The sequence below is a fragment of the Myxocyprinus asiaticus genome, chromosome 17, assembly GCF_019703515.2.
Source record: "Myxocyprinus asiaticus isolate MX2 ecotype Aquarium Trade chromosome 17, UBuf_Myxa_2, whole genome shotgun sequence".
Lineage (NCBI taxonomy): Eukaryota > Metazoa > Chordata > Actinopteri > Cypriniformes > Catostomidae > Myxocyprinus > Myxocyprinus asiaticus.
The window spans coordinates 3885946-3907701 of record NC_059360.1 but is presented as its reverse complement, the minus strand read 5'-3'; the positions used below and the strand labels follow the sequence as shown (position 1 = coordinate 3907701).

At 40.6% G+C, this 21756-nt stretch overlaps 1 protein-coding gene across 3 annotated transcripts in view; it reads left to right on the top strand.

The window, feature by feature from the left end:
* LOC127455347 (peroxidasin homolog) overlaps positions 1-21756 on the top strand; it is a 103285-nt gene that overhangs the window by 36787 nt on the left and 44742 nt on the right. For 2 of the 3 annotated variants that reach the window (XR_007899662.1, XM_051723161.1), the window contains exons 4-9: positions 40-111; positions 4597-4668; positions 13940-14011; positions 16285-16454; positions 20339-20456; positions 21008-21177. Coding sequence is in view for 2 of the 3 variants with exons in the window: in XM_051723161.1 (XP_051579121.1) it covers positions 40-111; positions 4597-4668; positions 13940-14011; positions 16285-16454; positions 20339-20456; positions 21008-21177 (674 nt within the window). In the remaining variant the exon portion in view is untranslated. Of the gene's footprint in view, positions 1-39; positions 112-4596; positions 4669-13939; positions 14012-16284; positions 16455-20338; positions 20457-20851; positions 20889-21007; positions 21178-21756 lie in introns of those variants that run through there. The other variant, XM_051723162.1, reaches the window with a different exon arrangement.

The following is a 21756-nucleotide window of genomic DNA, read 5'->3' as shown; positions in this document are numbered from 1 at the left end:
CCCAATGTCTATTAATATCCCTGAACATTCCTTTTTCAGCTATTTGTACAAGAATGAAATCCAGGCAATAGACCGGGAAGCCTTTAAGGGACTCGTCTCTCTAGAACAGCTGTAAGTGACTTATTGCCCCCTTACTTCCTATGTCCATTTCTTAAAATCTCCCTTTTCACTCTTGCTACTCAAATAATTATTACAGAATAATTCTTGATACAAATGTACAAAAGGGTATGATGTAATTTGATCCATGTTGTAACAAATAAAATAAAGATGTAAAAAGCATTGCTTTCATACAATAAAAATGCTACTTAGCCATTTAGAATACCATTGGTATTTTCATTTGGCAGCAATAACAAATGTTTTAATGCTCTTTTTATCCTCTTTGCTGTTTGCATTCATTATTTATTGTTTATTGTTGTATTCAGTATGTGCACTTGTTTATCATGCACAGTGTTGTTTCGTATTCACTGTTGTATTCAGTGGTGCACTAATTCATGTGTCTACCTGTGATAGTCTTGTAAGACATGTTAAATGTTATGCACTGTGGTCTCAGGAGACACTTTGTTTAGTTTCTTCTCCTGTAGGCAGAAGGAAATGACAATAAAAACCACTTGACTAGGCTTGAATTTATTTAGCTAAATTTGTGTCTCCACCATTATATGAGATTTTAATAGGCTGTTTATAAACATCTAAATTTCAGTTGGCTAGAATTTAGATACCGAACTGATGTGTTGTAATTGTAAGTGTTGAGTTACTGTAACTCCTGAAAGTTGACAATTCATTTTTACACTCTTATTAAGAGAATGATTAAGATTTTAATTGTTTAAATCTTTTAATCTCATAACAAAATTCCATTAAATTGAATTGAGTAATCAAAAAACTCAATATTAAATCTTAAAATCTTAAAAATAGGCTAAAATATTTGTTGTGAGTATAACAGATGTGTAACAGAATAACAGAAATGTACAGTCTTTATCTTTCTGGAAAACGGAACAAAAATATTGATGACTCGTCTTGCACTACACCGATTTTTGTCCAATCGAATGCTGTATAAAATACGAATGCCCCTCGCCCCAAAACCACCTGCAACTGACTAGCGGGTAGCAATTCATGGTTCATGGCTGTGGCATAGCTAAACCCTATAGAGCGCAACTGTGCCCACCCACTATTTCATCCGTCTGGGTTCCGGAAGTATATTCCCCATTCATTTCTTCCATAAACGTTTTATAAAATCCTTCATAAAAGAGTTGAACCAAGCCATGAACCAAACCAACCAGCTCAGAGGAGAATCACAACATCACAAACTTTGTTTTGAGGCAAAAAAAGTATTTGAAAATTGAACATAAAGACAAAGATACAAGACTGTGTATTTATCGTCTTTCATGAGGACACGAACTACCATCCCATGAAGCATTGCGAATGATGTTATTGAATAAAAAACGATGCGAACATATAAAACTATTGATTTCAGGTTGATTATATGTATAGAAACAATATATTTGACATTTATTGCTAAATATTCTGATATGTACAAATATATAAGTAATTTAAGTGTGAAGGGAGACCAACTCGATTTCATCATTCACAGTGCGTCAAGGGAGCGCGTGGTCAATCCGAGGCACGTTTCGCAGGTTTTGTTGGCCGCAGTTCTCTGATTGGTGGATCTTTCTCTGCTGTATCATGGGTAATGTAGTTGTTTACCATAAATTCCGCTATCAAACACGATTTTTAAACAATGAAGTTCAGACAACGCTGACGGATGGCTTCAACAGAAGCATACCATTGATGAACAATCTCGTAGCTCACGGTAGGTGTGTTTTTAAAGTTTTATATGTTATCGTTGAAAATCAATTTGTTTATCTAATAAATAAATGGGATTTTTACTTCAGGAACCAGAGTGTCATGCTCTGCTGGCTATTTAAAAAAATAGAGAGGAGGTCTTTTAATATGTCTTGCCCAAACTTCCGGTTTCAAAAGGAAATACATATATCGTATATACAGGTGCATCTCAATAAATTAGAATGTTGTGGAAAAGTTCATTTATTTCAGTAATTCAACTCAAATTGTGAAACTCATGTATTAAATAAATTCAGTGCACACATACTGAAGTAGTTTAAGTCTTTGGTTCTTTTAATTGTGATGATTTTGGCTCACATTTAACAAAAACCCACCAATTCACTATCTCAAAAAATTAGAATACATCATAAGACCAATAAAAAAAACATTTTTAGTGAATTGTTGGCCTTCTGGAAAGTATGTTCATTTACTGTATATGTACTCAATACTTGGTAGGGGCTCCTTTTGCTTTAATTACTGCCTCAATTCGGCATGGCATGGAGGTGATCAGCTTGTGGCACTGCTGAGGTGGTATGGAAGCCCAGGTTTCTTTGACAGTGGCCTTCAGCTCATCTGCATTTTTTGGTCTCTTGTTTCTCATTTTCCTCTTGACAATACCCCATAGATTCTCTATGGGGTTCAGGTCTGGTGAGTTTGTTGGCCAGTCAAGCACACCAACACCATGGTCATTTAACCAACTTTTGGTGCTTTTGGCAGTGTGGGCAGGTGCCAAATCCTGCTGGAAAATGAAATCAGCATCTTTAAAAAGCTGGTCAGCAGAAGGAAGCCTGAAGTGCTCCAAAATTTCTTGGTAAACGGGTGCAGTGACTTTGGTTTTCAAAAAACACAATGGACCAACACCAGCAGATGACATTGCACCCCAAAATCATCACAGACTGTGGAAACTTAACACTGGACTTCAAGCAACTTGGGCTATGAGCTTCTCCACCCTTCCTCCAGACTCTAGGACCTTGGTTTCCAAATGAAATACAAAACTTGCTCTCATCTGAAAAGAGGACTTTGGACCACTGGGCAACAGTCCAGTTCTTCTTCTCCTTAGCCCAGGTAAGAAGCCTCTGACGTTGTCTGTGGTTGAGGAGTGGCTTAACAAGAGGAATACGACAACTGTAGCCAAATTCCTTGACATGTCTGTGTCTTGATGCCTTGACCCCAGCCTCAGTCCATTCCTTGTGAAGTTCACCCAAATTCTTGAATCGATTTTGCTGGACAATCATAAGGCTGCAGTTCTCTCGGTTGGTTGTGCATCTTTTTCTTCCACACTTTTTCCTTCCACTCAACTTTCTGTTAACATGCTTGGATACAGCACTCTGTGAACAGCCAGCTTCTTTGGCAATGAATGTTTGTGGCTTACCCTCCTTGTGAAGGGTGTCAATGATTGTCTTGTGGACAACTGTCAGATCAGCAGTCTTCCCCATGATTGTGTAGCCTAGTGAACCAAACTGAGAGACCATTTTGAAGGCTCAGGAAACCTTTGCAGGTGTTTTGAGTTGATTAGCTGATTGGCATGTCACCATATTCTAATTTTTTGAGATAATGAATTGGTGGGTTTTTGTTAAATGTGAGCCAAAATCATCACAATTAAAAGAATCAAAGACTTAAACTACTTCAGTCTGTGTGCATTGAATTTATTTAATACACGAGTTTCACAATTTGAGTCGAATTACTGAAATAAATGAACTTTTCCACGACATTCTAATTTATTGAGATGCACCTGTACGTATATTATACGTAAATAATACCGCAAGATATTTACAATGCACTAACAATGTTTTGTTTGTTTGTTTTTAAGAAAGAATTGATTCAAATAATCCTGTCATAGTATGTTGGGCATTTCCCCACTTGATCAGTGTGAGCTAAAATAGCTCCCCAGCAAAATAAAACTGTGTTAATTAGCTCATTCAAATGCATCCTATAGCTACATAAAAGTAATATTACAACTCACATCTGTACATACTAAAAAGCAAATGAACAGGTGAACTTGAACTAAGTTACATACTAGTCAGAATGCGTAGCTTGTGATGTAAATATGCACATTGTGAAAACGCTACGTGTAACGCTGTATCCCACACAGAATAGTCGACATGGAATAGTCTCTAAACAAGCGTGGAGAATTCACAACAGGGTAACTTCTAAAAAGTAATTTAGACTTTAGTATACTTATGTACTTATATGCCATTATTTCAGTTTTTTATTTTGAATAAATTTAGGACCAATACATTTTTCATATACTTGATGCATGTTTAAATAATTAAATGTTTATACATTTTTCATATTTTTCAAATATTTGGCTAAAGTTTGGTCTGTTACAGTTTGACACTGTAATTATGAACATTTTTATCAACTAAAATATGTTATGTTCATTGACTAAAATTATTTCTCATTTTAATTAGAGTGAAATATTGACTCAAAAGGACATTTTTATGAAATAAAAATGACTAAAATTAAAACACAAATTAAGACATACCTGCAAATAATGTTTTTTACCTGTACAACAACAAGGAATAAAAGACATGTTCAAAACAGACCAATGTAGAATGCATAGATTCTAAGCATTAATCATTAAAAGAGATATACGTGATATCAGGCAGCAACAAAAGGTGCCTTACAAAACATAATCACCTCAGAAGACAAGCGTTAAAAAGAGAATGTTTGCACTAGATATCATGTCCAGGGCAAGTAAAACACTGTACATATGATCTCTCTCTCTCTCTCTCTCTCTCCCTCTCTCTCTCTCTCTCATAGATACCTGCACTTCAACAACATCGAGTCATTGGAGCCCGAGTCTTTTTCCCATCTACCAAAACTTGAGCGATTGTGAGTCTCAAATTAATCAGAATCCTCAATCATTTTTCAGAATCCCATCAGTGAGCCCATTTACATGCACAGCAATATGCTGATAATTCCCAAAATCAGCTTATTTAAAAAAACTGACAATGCAAAAAAGTTATTCTCTACTTTTGACGTCAAACCGTGAAGAGTCATGCGCACACTGGATAAGCCGGTAATAATGCCAGTAAAGGTGTTTACTTGCAACGTGAAATCGTGAAAATCTACCCGTGTTGATCAGTTTATTCTTAAGCCGTTTATGACCTTACACTGATAAATGAAAGCTGTTTAATGCATTTACATGACAACACGTTGTTGCCTATTTAGCATAATCAGTGTAAGAATGTGCATGTAAACACGCTCAGTTTTTTACATTTGCATGTTTAGTCATGGTAATACCTCCTGTATGATGTGAGATCAAAAAGGCAGAGTACATAGACAAGGAGCTAACATTGTACACTATATTGCCAAAAGTATTCGCTCACCCAACCAAATAATTGAATTCAGGTGTTCCAATCACTTCCATGGCCACAGGTGTATAAAATGAAGCACCTAGGCAGGCAGACTGCTTCTACAAACATTTGTGAAAGAATGGGCCGCTCTCAGGAGCTCAGTGAATTCCAGCGTGGTACTGTGATAGGATGCCACCTGTGCAACAAGTCCAGTCGTGAAATTTCCTCGCTACTAAATATTCCACAGTCAACTATCAGTGGTATTATAACAAAGTGGAAGCGATTGGGAATGACAGCAACTCAGCTATGAAGTGGTAGGCCACGTAAAATGACAGAGCGGTGTCAGTGGATGCTGAGGCGCATAGTGCGCAGTGGTCGCCAACTTTCTGCAGAGTCAATCACTACAGACCTCCAAAGTTCATGTGGCCTTCAGATTAGCTCAAGAACAGTGCGTAGAGAGCTTCATGGAATGGGTTTCCATGGCCGAGCAGCTGCATCCAAGCCATACATCACCAAGTGCAGTGCAAAGCGTCGGATGCAGTGGTGTAAAGCATGCCGCCACTGGACTCTAGAGCAGTGGAGACGCGTTCTCTGGAGTGACGAATCACATTTCTCCATCTGGCAATCTGATGGACGAGTCTGGGTTTGGTGGTTGCCAGGAGAACGGTATTTGTCTGACTGCATTGTGCCAACTGTGAAGTTTGGTGGAGGGGGGATTATGGTGTGGGGGTTTTTTTCAGGAGCTGGGCTTGGCCCCTTAGTTCCAGTGAAAGGAACTCTGAATGCTTCAGCATACCAAGAGATTTTGGACAATTCCATGCTCCCAACTTTGTGGGAACAGTTTGGGGATGGCTCCTTCCTGTTCCAACATGACTGCGCACCAGTGCACAAAGCAAGGTCCATAAAGACATGGATGAGCGAGTTTGGTGTGGAAGAACTTGACTGGCCTGCACAGAGTCCTGACCTCAACCTGATAGAGCACCTTTGGGATGAATTATAGCAAAGACTGCGAGCCAGGCCTTCTCGTCCAACATCAGTGTCTGACCTCACAAATGCGCTTCTGGAAGAATGGTCAAAAATTCCCATAAACACACTCCTAAACCTTGTGGAAAGCCTTCCCAGAAGAGTTGAAGCTTTTATAGCTGCAAAGGGTGGGCCGACGTCATATTAAACCCTATGGATTAAGAATGGGATGTCACTTAAGTTCATATGCGTCTAAAGGCAAATGAGCGAATACTTTTGGCAATATAGTGTATATCCTTTGTTTTGAGGAATAATCAAGCATATTGTTGTTTTGAGAGGAATTTGCTTGCATCTTTTGTGATCATAGGGACTAATTTCCTAAACAAGTCACTTCTATGATTATGATTAAATCATCCTAAAAAAAAGTGATAAAATGACTTTTTGAGGTTCTTTTGTTTGTGTTTGTTGTGTCATGAATTACCAGTTTCAGTAAACTGAGTTCTGTGTTACCACTAGAAAATCCTTTTTGCTGCTACCTTTTTTTTTCTTTGCTAATAACTTTTTGCATTGTTTAACAGTGAAAGATTGCACAGGTACTTGTCAATCATACTTTCACATCTAGCGGTACATCCACTAGACTAGACTGAAACTTCAAATCAACTTTTGCATAAGAATTCAGTCTGGTGTAAAGTTTGACGAGCCAATGTCTGATGCTGGCTGTTAGGCAGTTAAGAAACACAAGTTAAAATACGTTTCTAGCAAACATCTTTAACCACTAGGTTATACCAGTGTTTACACTATGTGCAAAATAAAACTGATAACTGTTATGATAAATAGAGAACACAGATGCAGGTAACAGTTCAAATGATATTTAATGGAATATAGAGTGGTTAAACACAGCAAACAATCCAACAGCAAGAGTAATCCAAATGGCGATGATGATGATGATGAAGATGACGACAAAGCTTGGCAGGCAATGACTGCAGTGAGGTGGGATGATGAAGGCAGAGATGACCAAATGCAGAGGGTTCTGAGAGAGCGATATATGACTGGAGCACAGGAAAACAGGTTAATGTAAATCCAACTAAAACAAGAAAAGAGTGTGAGCATGAGAGAGACAAAGCACGACACACGAGAACGACTGACAAACACAACTCACACAAACGACTACTTATAAAGGGGAAAGGAGATAGCGTGCAGGTGTCGCGTTAATCAGGCAGCGGCTGGTAATATGCATTGCTGAGCAACGCCGGCGCGTAATTAACACCACACCCGCAACAACACGAGAGAAGACGCACAAAACAAACCGGGGCTGAATAATCCCATGACAGTACCCCATCCCTATGTGTGCCCTCTGGCACACTCAGGGCCAGTGACCTGGCATTGGTGGAAACTGTCAATGAGGGAATGATCAAGTATGTCCTGTGCAGGGACCCAACATCTCTCCTCCGGACCATAACCTTCCCAGTCCATCAAATACTGGAACCCGCGCCCAATCCGTCTGGAATCCAGAATACGCTTGACCGAATAAGTGGGTTCCCCATCTATGAGACGTGGCGGTGGAGGAACAGGAATGGGCGGATTTATCAGAGAGTAAAAAGCGGGCTTAATTTTAGAAACGTGGAAAGTGGGGTGGACCTTCCTGTACACTGGAGGCAATTTTAGACGGACTGTTACCGGGCTAAGGATCTTGGTAACAGGAAATGGGCAAATAGATTTGGGAGCAAGTTTAGTGAAGATGGAACGCAAAGGAATATCCTTAGAAGAAAGCCACACCTTTTGACCTACAACATAGACGGGAGGCTAAGACTGGTGGCGATCGGCTTGGGCCTTAGTGTGGTGTCCCGCCTGGATGAGAGTCTGTCTGGCTCTCCTTCAGGTGCGATGGCACCTCTGGATAAATGCATGGGCAGAGGGGACCGCGACTTCGGGTTCCAGTGCTGGAAATAGAGGTGGCTGGTAACCTAAACTAGTCTGAAATGGAAATAGGCCCATGGATGAAACTAGCAAAGAGTTGTGTGCGTACTCCACCCACACAAGTTGCTGACTCCAAGAAGAGGGATTGTGGGAAGCCAAACACCATAAAGTTCTCTCCAGGTCCTGATTAGCTCGTTCAGCCTGCCCATTGCTCTGAGGATGGAACCCAGAGGTAAGACTGACAGTAGCCCGAGGCACAGCTAGTTGGCTGTAATTGCGAATAAAACGCCGGTAAAAATTGTCGAAACCCAAGAATCTCTGCAGGGCCTTGCGAGAATCCGGGTTTGGCCAGTCTACCACAGCCTTAATCTTAGCTGGATCTACCTGAATCCCCTCCGGTGACACAATGAATCCTAGAAAGGTTACCGATCGAGCGTGGAACTCACACTTCTCGGCCTTGACACAAAGCCCATTCTCTAGCAGCCATTGGAGCACTCGTCTGACGTGCTGAACATGTACCTGGAGAGAATGAGAAAAAATCTGAATGTCATCCAGGTAGACAAAAATGAACTGATCAATCATATCTCTCAGCACGTCATTGACTAATGCCTGGAAGACTGCGGGGGCGTTGGCTGAGCCAAAAGTCATCACCAGATACTCAAAGTGCCCCCTAGGGGTGTTAAAAGCAGTCTTCCACTCATCGCCCTCTCTGATGCAGACCAGATGATAAGCATTGCGAAGGTCCAATTTCGTGAAAAAGTTGGCACCCCACAGACGCTCGAAGGCTGATGACATCAACGGTAAAGGGTAGGTGTTCTTTATGGTGATGTCATTCAGCCTCCGATAGTCAATACAGGGCTGAAGGGAGCCATCCTTCTTATCAGCGAAAAAGAACCCTGCATCTGTGGGAAAGGAAGAGGGCCGAATGATCTTAGCTGCCAGAGAATCAGAAATGTATTTCTCCATGGCTTTCCTTTCAGGAGCAGAGAGCAAGTATAAACCACCCTTTGGGGAAATGTACCTGATTTAAGCTCTATAGCACAATCATAGGGACAATTAGGAAGAGATGCAGCCCGAGACAAACTGAACATCCCTCTCAGGTTGTGGTACTCCATGGGAACCCTGGAAACATCCACCGGTTCATCCTGCAACACAGAACAAGAAACAGAGGAAGGCGCAGACAAAAGACAAGAAGCATGACAGAAAGTACTCCAAGCCAAAATCGTGTTACCAGACCAGCAAATGCGAGGATTGTGTGTGGATAACCATGAATGTCCTAGGACGACTGGGATGAGCAGAGAGTCAATGATGTAAAATGAGATGAGTTCAGAATGATTACCGGAAACAGTGAGGTTTAAGGTAGTGGTGCAGTGAGTTATTTCTGTAAGTTGAGTGTTGCATAGAGTATTGACCGGAATCTTGACATTGAGAGTAGAAGTGGGGATCTTGAGAGCCTTCACCAGGAAAGTGTCAATGAGGTTGGCCTCAGCACCGGAGTCGACTAGGGCTTGACAGGAGTGATGCAGAGAACCCCACTGCAGTTGTACCGGGAGGAGAGTCGAAGATGAGGATTTCCGTTGGAATTAACTACTCACCAGTAACCTCTGAACTACTGGTGGGCTCTCTCTTTTACTGGACAGGAATGTGCTTGATGACCTGGAGATCCACAGTAGAGACACAGACCTTGTGTGCATCGGCGGTTCTTCTCCTCCCGGGACAACCGAGCTCTGCCCACCTGCATGAGTTCTCCCTCAAATGACTGGCTGACCGCAACCTGACTCACAACTCCCCTGGAAGGTGACAAAGCATACGGCAGATGCTCATGAGTTGCTGTAGATTCTAGATGCGTCCACTCGAATAGCAAGATCAACCAGTCCATCAAGAGACTTTGGTAGATCTAGAGCACAGATCTCATTCTTGATGCGGTCAGCCAACCCATGCAGGAATAAGTCCCACTGCGCCTCCTCGTTCCAATTACAACTAGCAGCAAGCATCCGAAACTCGATGGAATACTCAGATACTGATAGCGTTCCTTGGTGAAGTTCGGCTAGAGCATGTGCTGCCTCTCTGTCATGCGCCACATGGTCAAAGACCTTCCAGAGTTCCTCAGCAAAGGCTCAGATTGTGAAGCAGTGGGTGGTGCTGACTCCAGCGGGGGTGGCATTGGTGGTGTGGGCGCAGGGGACTCATCTTGAGATGATAGTCGCCGGACGAGGGAGGAGAGCTCGGTGAATTGCGCTGCCAAAACCTCGATGGCTCGCCTGGTGGATCTCGTGACCTCCTCTTGCTGAGCGAGATGGGAATCCTGACGAGAGAGGAACTGCTGGATCTCGGTGAGTCCTGCTGGGTCCATGATGTTGGTCGGATCGTTATGTTATGATAAATAGAGGACCAAGATGCAGGTAACAGTTCAAATGATATTTAATGGAATATAGAGTGGTTAAACACAGCAAACAATCCAACAGCAAGAGTAATCCAAATGCCGATGATGATGAAGATGATGACGAAGCTTGGCATGCAATGACTGCAGTGATGTGGGATGATGAAGGCAGAGATGACCAGATGCAGACGATACTGAGAGAGATATATGACTGGAGCACAGGAAAACAGGTTAAGGTAAATCCAACTAAAACAAGAAAAGAGCGCGAGCATGAGAGAGAGACAAAGCATGACACATGAGAATGATCCGACAAACACAACTCACACAAAGGGATACTTATAAAGGGGAAAGGAGATAGCGTGCAGGTGTCGCGTTAATCAGGCAGCAGCTGGTAATAAGCGTTGCTGAGCAACGCCGGCGCGTAATTAACACCACACCCACAACAACACGAGGGAAGACACACAAAACAAACTGGGTCTGAATAATCCCATGACAATAACTAATCTTAATCCTGCAGTGAATGACCAGATAAATTGGAAAATGTATTTTCCGTCTCTGTGTCTCTGCTTCCTCTCTACCCTCATTTCAAATGTTTTTGAGATTGTGGTGCTGAATTTCTTCAGAATTTCACCCACATACATTCTGATGTATTTCAGAGATGAGGACGGCAAAGCCACTTGTGCATAAACACTGACTAACTTGTGCTCAGTGCTGGAGTTAAAGGAATGTTACGGTTTCATTACAACTTAAGCTGTATATATAGCTGTAAGTATATATATGTACATACTGTATGTATACACTGATGAGCCAAAACATTATGACCACTCACAGGTGAAGCGAATAACGTTTATTATTTCCTAATAAGGCCATATGTCAAGGTCTGGGTAGATTAGATTGTAAGCGAACAACCAGTTCTCGTAGTCAACATGTTGAATGCAATAGAAATGGGTAGGAGTAAAGAGCTGAGCGACTTTGACAAGGGCCAAATTGTTGTGCCAGACAACTGGGTCAGAGAATCTCTGAAACGACAAGGTTTGTGGGGTGCTCCCGGTCAGCAGTGGTGAATACCTACCGACAGTGGTCCGAGGAGGGACAAACCACAAACCGGCGACAGGGTGTTGGGCACCCGAGGCTCATCAATGTGCGAGGACAACGAAGGCTATCACATTTGGTCCGAACCAACAGAAGGTCTGCTGTGGCAAAAGTCACCGAAAATTGTACTAATGGTTACGGGAGGAATGTGTAACAACACACAGTGCATCGCACCCTGCTGCATATGGGGCTGCGTAGCTGCAGACCTGTCAAAGTGCCTATGATGACCCCTGTCCACCATCGAATGTGCCTACAATGGGCATGCGAACGTGGAAGAAGGTCGCCTGGTCATATGAGTCCCGTTTTCTTCTACATCACATGGACGGCTGTGTACGTGTATGCCATTTACCTGGGGAAGTGATGGCACCAGGATGCACTGTGGGAAGACGACAAGTCAGTGGAGAAAGTGTGATGCTCTGAGCAGCGTTCTGCTGGGAAACCCTGGGTCTGGCCATTCATGTGGACATCAATTTGGCACGTGCCACCTACCTAAACATCGTTGCAGACCAGGTGCACCCCTTCATGGCAATGATATTCCCTGATGGCAGTGGCCTCTTTCAGCAAGATATTGTGCCCTCCCACACTACATACATTGTTCAGTAATGGTTTGAGGAACATGTTGAAGAGTTCAAAGTGTTGCCCTGGCATCCAAATTCCCCAGAACTCAATCCGATTAAGGATCTGTGGGATATGCTGGACCAACAAGTCCGATCCACGGCGGCTCCACCTCGCAATTTAGGATTTGAAGGATGTGCTGCTAATGTCTTGGTGCCAGATACCACAGGACACCTTCAGGGGTATTGTAGAGTTCATGCCTCGGCGGGTCAGTGCTGTTTTGGCGGCACGTGGAGAACCAACAGCATATTAGGCAGGTGGTCAAAATATTTTGGCTCATCAGTGTATACACTGTATATAATACAGAGATGACGCAACAAATGCAGATAACACTGAAATTTCATGAGATGCAACTCGCTCTAAAACACATATTGAGCGACACATAACACATAAAATACACATAAGCTACACTTAAGTATTTTCTCAGGCACTTATTGAGTCTAAATACACATACAACTTACATAATTTCAATAGTACACCAAAATGACAATAGCTAAATAATACTGTTCATGTGTTACACTTGCTATAGTTTACTTTCACATTGCTTCTTCATCAAATAGCAATGTCAAATGTAAATCAAGTCAATCACTGAAACATCAGTGGCATCTTGAGTAAGAAATAACGTGTAATATGTATGTGTACACACATATGGGATACTGATAATTCACCATTGTCACTCAGAAAGTCAACATGATATAGTTGTCATTTATATGAATATAGTACTCATTTGTCTTGTAAAAAACAAAGAAATATCCTGTGGTAGTAAATTTATATAGATATTAAATAATCATAAAAATATGATTTATGGAAGCATAGAAAAAGCAACCTTATTAGATATCTCGGGTCTTTAATGACACTAAACACTTTTGGTACTTTAAGCAGCCAGTTTTTCTTGTTACACTATTCAGAAGAGAAAGTTTGAGGAATACTAAAGTGGCGTGAGCATAACTTAAAAAAAAAATAGACAAGATACAGGGGGTGGAATGAGGTCACTATGATGCTGTCAGTACAGTCACTTGTATTTAAACTGGAATATGCCTTCTGTGCAGTCACTGGGAAAGTGGCCCTATCTGACCTGGTATAAATTAAGAACATCCCTGTGGACCTTCATCTCAATATCTCATTTCCTCAAGAGCATATAGACTGTCTGGAACATCACAGATTAGCCCGCTGTATAATTTCAATGGCCCTTTTCCTGTACCAGAATCTACCATGAATGCCACTCCTATTATACTCATTTCTCTCCGTGCCCTGAAAGACAAGACTAAATAAAGAAAACTGATAAAATGTACTTAAAGCACATGTGTACGAGGGCTTTGAGGAAATCATGTAGAAGTTTAAGTACTAAAATATAGTATGAAACTAGATACAAATCATTTAAATTAGTCCGGTTTATTTCCCAAAAATCAAAAGAACTATATTTTTACATTTTATGAAGAAAACGAATACTTGCTTCTGCACACCACAACTCCACATCACAATGCTTAGGTATTCAGGGTGCTTTTTAATGCAGTGCTATGCAGTTGGTAATGTTTTACGGGTGGTTGTTTACTGGCCCAAATCAAAAGAGTCCACCTTCAAGTCTTTATGGCATGATTCGGGTCTCTCCTTCAATGTAAGGGATTTTTAATTTATTTTTTTTGTTTTATCATCCACATGTCATGTCATTTGAGATATCATTTATTTCTTTAGCACAAACAGTGCAGGACGAGTTAATGCGCCAAAGTACTATGTAGTAATATGGCTGTGTTTATTTTTCCTATCGTAGTCAAAAATGTATATGCCTGATTTGTAAATACACACTTTTGAACCTGTTACCTCTCATTGATATGTGTTGCAGATTTTTGCACAACAACAGAATAACTCATCTTGCATTAGGAACCTTCTCTCATCTGCAGTCTATGAAGAGACTGTGAGTATTCTTGTCTAATATTACTCCCGTCTGTCTTGATGTGTGTGAGTCTTCATTTGAAAGAGTGGATACGTTCGTGCTGTTTATTTAAAGTTGGTGAAGCATTTTTGTTTATTTTTTTTTTTGCTCAGAAATTGTCTCTTAATTGTGTTATAAATATGAGCTTCTGAAAGTCAGTCTGATTTCAAACTCAAACTCCAAAAATTTTATAAACATGACACTAAATGGAAATGATACAATAGGATTTTAATTTGGTTGTAAATAAAAAGTCAGAAAAGTTGGTGTCATACTTGAAGATGAGATTTAACCTCCTTGCTAGCAGTGGCACCAACTGGTCGTGCCTTGTTCAAGGTAAACCTTGTTCTGCAAAACTCTCGTGAGATTCGTATTAAGAGGTAGGCTTCTTGTGGGACTCCACAGTATACAAATATTGTTTGTGAATCACACTAGGCTTTTTGCAGAGCGAGTATTGAGTTAGCATCTAGACACGGCCGCACCAGCCTGTATTATTAGCTTCAGTAGGCCCTGGCTAATTGAAGCTAATTGATGTTAGCTTCTTTGCGTCCACACTTTGCCGGTTTTGTCCCAGTTTTCTTTGCTGCTTCATTGTTATTATTGGTTTGTGGGTTACTGAACAAAAAAACAAAACAAAAGAAGCGTTTTGTCATTTTTATGGTTATTGAATGCAACAGTGTGGTTCCAGAAGCAAACACACGCAAAAAATAAATAAATCAATAAAAAAACTGTAGTTAAATTGCAGACTCTAATAACCTTGTCCATTCTCAAGTTTTGTCCACATGGGAATTGATTATTAATGGTAACTTTTAAACCTTTAAAGACAGACCTACGGTAAGCTCTGAGGTTGTAAATTGATAGTAAATGCTTCTGCTGCAGCCATCAGTCCACATTATTAAAACTTTAATTTTGAACAGTTGTGAATAATAGCAGAATTTCTGTTGAAGAACTACACTACCCATTATCCTGAAAAGAAAAAAATCCACTAATCAAAGATAACAATCAGCGCAACTGTGCCCACCCACTTTTTCAGCCATCTGGGTTCTGGAAGTATTTTCCCCATTCATTTCTTCTATAGACTTTTAATAAAATCCTTCATAAAACAGTTGTAAGCCATGAACCAAACCAACCAGCTCTGAGGAGAATCACAACATCACGAACTTTGTTTTGAGGCAAAAAAGTATTTGAAAATTGGACATAAAGACAAAGATACAAGGTTGTGTATTTACCATCTTTCATGAGGACACGGACTACAATCTCATGAAGCACTGCGAATGATGTTATTGAATAAAAAACTATTGGAATATATAAAACTATTGATTTTAGGTTGTTGATTATAAGTATAGAAACAGTATATTTTAAGTTTATTGCAAAATATCCCGATATGTACAAATATATACAGTAAGTAGTTTAAGGGTGAAGGGAGAGCGACTCGATTACGTCATCCACAGTGCGTCATGGGAGCGTGTGGTCACTCCGATGCACGTTCCGCAGGTTTCGTTGGCCACGGTTCTCTGTTTGGTGGATTTTTCTCTGTTGTATCATGGGTATGTAGTTGTTTACCATGAATTCCGCTATCAAACACGATTTTTAAACAATGAAGTTCAGACAACGCTGACGGATGGCTTCAACAGAAGCATACTATTGATGAACAATCATGTAGCTCACGGTAGGTCTGTCTTTAAAGTTTTATAAGTTATCATTGAAAATCAATTCGTCAATGGGATAAAATAATATTTTGACAGTTGTGCTCTATTATGGTGAACAAAGTGTGCCAAAAGAGCTCTGCAGCGACTGCCCACTTGACACACTGTGAATGACACAATCAAGACACCCTCCCTACACACTCAAACTACTTATATATACTATATATTTGTATATATCTGAATATTTTGCAATAAACTTAAAAACATATTTTTTCTATACTTATAAACAATAATAACGATACTTTTATGTGTTTCCATCATTTGTTATTCAAACTATGGAAATTTGCTTAGGCTAAATCATTCACAAGGCAGAAAAAAGATGAAAAAAGAAAGCCATACAGGTTTGGAACATTATGAAGATGAGTAAATAATGATGGCAGAATTTTCATTTTTGGGTGAATTATCCCTTTTAGAGGTTTGTTGCAACTTAGCAATGATTTTTTGCAGTTCTGAGAACTGGTGCTTTCGAGAAGCGAAGACTTACCACAGAACTTCATTTTGATTTTTACTGACATTTGGTGTGCTTGTGTGTGTGTTTGTGGGTGTTTATAGGCGCCTGGACTCAAACACACTGAACTGTGATTGTGAACTGCTTTGGTTAGCTGATCTGTTGAAGCAGTATGCAGAGTCTGGTAACGCCCAGGCCGCAGCTACATGTGACTATCCAAGCCGCTTGCAGGGACGCTCGGTCGCCACCCTCACTCCAGAAGAACTCAACTGTGGTGAGGCCATTCACACACACATAAACACACTTTGCACACTCATATACACAATTGGTTTCAAATCGATAACAAAATGATCATCTGGCACTAAACTGTTCAAATATTTACAGCATCTGCCCCCAGTCACCACATCCACATCACTGTACTCAATGGGACTCCTTCACGTCTCTGAACATGTTAGTCATCACATAATATCTAACAGATGCTGAACTGGTTTTGTGTGCTGGATTATGGAGTGAATTCCCTGATGTGTCACTGTTTGTATGCTGCACCTCTTCCTTTTCAAATGTTGGAGGGATTTGAGGGTCAAACGTGATTCTTTTCATTTCGAGCATCTGTGAAACAATTACAGGTCACCTCTGCTGGGCTTTTCTGATGACACAGATGGAAAGAAAACCCTTTGCTTCAGGGAAAAATCACAAATGCAGCTTTTGTGTTATGCGGCAATGTTAGCAGCGGTTTTAATGCAATTTCTGTTTTTTAAATTCTGTTTGGTGGCACTAGTGGTGTAGAAATTACACACTTCAACATGTTGAAATACAGTCAAAGTTTTGAAAAGTAGTTAGCTACACTACCAGCTACTTAGCTGTTTAAGGGGACAAGAAATACATAACTATCAGATGATATCATTTATTTTTCTGAGAGCACTATTGGCATAGGGGTATATAAACATCCCAAAAATTACACACTTCATATTTAAGTTAGTACCGTTGCTACAGTACTTGCAGTTATTTTCTCTCTAACACTGCAGCAATCAGATGCAATCTTAGCAACTAACCACACTTTCCAGAAAGCTGCATTTTCATTGTCACATTTCTACATGGTTAACTCTGACACTGAGCAGTCCTGAGCTCTCATGCGACCTGAGTAGCTGTATACTGTTCACCACAGAGTAACCACAAACCACTGCAGCGGTTTAGCTCTGTGGACTTGTTCAGGCTTGTTACAGTAATCATCTCCCCCAATTCCTCTTTTGGCTCGGTAGAAGAAAGACTTTAAGACGGTATGGTTTTTCTACCCCTTTCGTGCACCGAGCACACCACACAGAGGCCTGAGGCACCTGTCAAAACACAGCAGGGCAGAAGAACTGAACAGATGAACTGTGCCACTGAGCTTTAAAGGTTTCTCTGAGGCTTGCTCAGGACCTGTCCCTTTAAGCCCAAAGTATACTTCAGTTTTAAGTCGTGCAAGGATACTCCATTTGACTGTGTGCCTATACACAGGTGGTTGGCGCAAATGCATTACAACTACTATGAGATATTGGACTATTTTTCTTCAGGAGTTTTGACCCATAAATATGTCTTTATAGTCCTTCAGACTCGAGTTATACAAATGCAGGTATCTCCTGACCTCCACACATGCAATCTTGACACACGCCTTAGTTTCCTGTCGATTTCACCTTCTTTTTGCACTTCTTGGTGAAAGCAATGGCTCAATTGTGAGTATTGCCACCTTGTGGACCCACTAATTAGTGCAAATAATTCCAGGTGCATGTGCATACTGCGCATTCAAAGTACGCATGGTTAGAAAAATCGGGCTGCACGCATTCATTGCTCGAGCACTCTGCTAAGAACGAAATTTGCATCACGCATTCATTTACTCACTCTCATGATCGATCAAAACATGTATTCTTTCCACGGAAAAATAGTTCAGAATGCAGAATATCATAGCAAATTTTTATCAGTCCAACAAAAGTCCATTGGAACTGGGCTGTCAAGCCTCAGGATGATCAGTCATAAGATACGTGGACCAACAGGTCTGTCCACGGCGGCTCCACCTTGCAACTTACAGGACTTGAAGGATCTGCTACTAATGTCTTGGTGCCTGATACCACAGGACACTAGGACTGGGCAATAGGGCAATTATATTGGATATCGACGATGTCTTACAAAGATCACGATGCCGATTGCAACACTCATTGACAGACGATGATTGACAATATCGGGAAATGGCACAACCATGGATCTGGGAAGTCGCCAAATATATTAAACTGTAGCCCAGGGTGTGAAATTAGCACCCTCCACCCGAAAATTGCAACAAGGCTGAATCCAGTCCACATGCTCCTCAACCTATCAGACGTCTCGGAGTGACGCATGACAAGAAATGTTGTTAGTCACAAAGACACGCACTTGAAGAAACACACTTATTACATTTTTAAGAAAAGACAAAAGAAAAGCCACCAATGCTTGTGTTTGATTCGCTGTTTGTTCAGAGGCGTGCAGCGCAAGCCTATCTCGTGGAACAAGTGCATGTAAGAGTTTTCACTCTTTTTTCTCTTTTTCATTCGTCTGAAAACTGTTTGCAAGAATAATGTCATCTATGAGAATGCTGCAAATGATCTCTGATCATCTCAGGAGGTGCTGTGAGTTTAGTTAGCTTTATTTCCACACGGTTGGCATGCATTGTGAACGCAACACCGCAGGTTCAATAATATATATCTTTGTATTAAAGAAACTTGATTAAATCATAAAGTAATACAAGACATGTTCACCTTGAACCTAAAATTGAGTTCCATTTTCTTTTCTTTAGGCAACATTAACTGTATTACCAAACCGCAATACAAACACAAATTTGATAAGAACACACATTTGGCAGCATTATTTTGGGAACACAAGGGAATTTATTAGGCTTATTTATTATGATTATTATTGTCTTTACATTTATAATTGTCTTTAGTTCTTAATCTGTAGGCTATTAGTAATTTTCCACCTGTTGTCATTGATGGATACTTGCGTGATGGCAAATAGAGCCACTGGAGATGGTAAATGTTTAAATAAGGTGGTTAAATAAGATTTTTTGATCACTTGATTATTTTATTGCTTTTTTCGTTTGGTTTAAAGTGCAATTTGAATTTAGAAATGTCTTTTGTATATGTTTTTTGTGTTTCAATGTAATCGTATATCGCAATATTTTTAAGCCGATTATCGATAAAATAATTTTTACATATCGCCCAGCCCTACAAGACACCTTCAGGGGTCTTGTAGGGTCCATGCCTCGGCAGACAAACCCGCCCCAAAACGGTCCCGTCTGGCTCGTTTAGCAGACCTCTACTTCCCACCACACAACCACAACTGTACAGCCCAACTTGAGAATCCTAGTTAGAACAGTAACCTTAAATCTAAAAGCTGGAGCTGGGTCTGCTCGAGAAGTAATGCCACTTGACATCATTGACGCACCAGATCTGAATGTGTGGAAGGGGAAATTACATTTTTGAGAAAATAACCGCACAAAAAGCTATCGTATGACTTAAGGAGACTTTAATGGTGCTTTATTGTCATTTTTGGAGCTTGACAGCCACTGGTCACTGTATACATTTGTCGTATGCAAAAGATCAGCTTGAACATCCTCCTAAACGTCTCTCTGCTAAACGTCTTGTGTGTTCCACGGAAGAAAGAAAGTCACAAGGGTTATTCCTCAAAATAGTAGTATAAGTCTATTTTGGCCTCACACTTTTCTCTCTGTCAGAATAACTTGATAATGTGAAATGATACGGTGTGCAAGCAGACATTGGATTTTGCCAGTAGAAACAGTTTAACAGTTGTATCAGACAGTTGGGGAATATATTTTGCCATGTTCACAGTGGTGTTGGTGAGTAATGTTTGAGGTTTGGCGTGCAGCCGCCGTGACCATATACACAATCACCTCGTGTCTGGCCCTCATCAAAGACAGCTAGTCGAGTCAGTGCGGAGGAAGTGAGGCAAGAGGGAAATGTTAAACATTCTTTCCAGCAAGCACACAGCGCCATCACAAATAAACCTTCAGTGTTGTTATTCAAATAGCTTGCACAGACCAAATTAATCTATTCCTCTTTTTTTCCTGACATATTTCATTTTACGGCACACTTATATTTTATTTCATCTGGATGTGTCTCTTATGTGGAGCAGAAGTGCCCCGGATCACATCTGAGCCACAGGATGTAGACGTAACCTCTGGGAACACTGTGTACTTCACATGCAGGGCAGAGGGTAACCCCAAACCACAGATCATCTGGCTAAGAAACAAGTAAGCTCCCATTCCTTCCATTTGTTTTTAAAACCCTCATCCTGAAGTTGTTCTAAAGAAGAAATTGCAGAATGTCCAGAGTTTTCTTTTTTTTTTAATGGGGACTGGGGCTGTCAAGCTCCAAAAAAATGGCTTAAAATGCACCATAAAAGTATCATAAAATTAGTCCATACCACTTGTGCGCTATATTCTTAGTCTTTTAAATTCATATTGTAGTTTTGTATGAGAAACAGACTGAATTTAAAGGCAATCTTCCCCACTGTTGTGCCGTATTTGCTAAATCTCATTCACAGTCAATTTAGTTCAAATATGTCACGGCAAGACACATCAAGCCAGGTTTGACATAGTTTTTTTGTAAAACCTGGCATGACATGTCTTGACCCTCCATATTTTAGATGAATGAAGACCATACAGGTTTGGAACAACATGAAGGTAAGTAATTTTAGAGGAATTTTCATTATATTCCTTTAAGTAGCATGTTTTCTTATTAGAAGATTTTTGCCTGGAAATGTGAGTTTTATGTGTGTAAACAAGAAAATTGTTCTCGTTAGCAATGCTCTGAACATGAGGGATGACACTCGCCTGAATCTTCTGGAAGATGGAACGCTGATGATCCGGGACACGCGGGAGACGGACCAGGGCGTGTATCAGTGCATGGCTAAAAATGTGGCAGGAGAAGTGAAGACCTCGCAGGTCACCTTGCGATACTTCAGAGCACCATGTGAGTTTGAGCCCCTGTAGGCAGCGACAATAGAGCGCAACAGTGCCCGCCCACTTTTTTCAGCCGTCTTGGTTCCAGAAATATTTTACTCATGTATTTTTTCCATAGAGATTTCATAAAATCCTTCATAAAAGATTTCTAAGCTATGAACAAAACCAACCAGCTCAGAGGTGAATCACAACATTTCAAATTTGGATTTGAAGAGAAAAAGTATTTGAAAATCAGACAAATAGACTTCAAATTATAAACGACAGTGTTATAATTATAGTTATAGATTATAAGTACAGAAACAAAACATGTAAAATTTTGGCAAAATATACAAGTAGTTCCCTATCTGTCACTCACTCGACGTTGGTGTCGATGTAGTGACACTAGGTGTCATTCTTGGGAGCCCGAGACACCTCTGGTCTTTGATGAAAGGCCAATGAAAATTGGCGAGTGGTATTTGCATGCCACTCCCCCGAACACACGGGTATAAAAGGAGCTGGTATGCAACCACTCATTCAGATTTTCTCTTTGGAGCCGAACGTTCATGCTCATTGAGCTGAATACTACTGTTCATTCACCTCTGCTGGATCT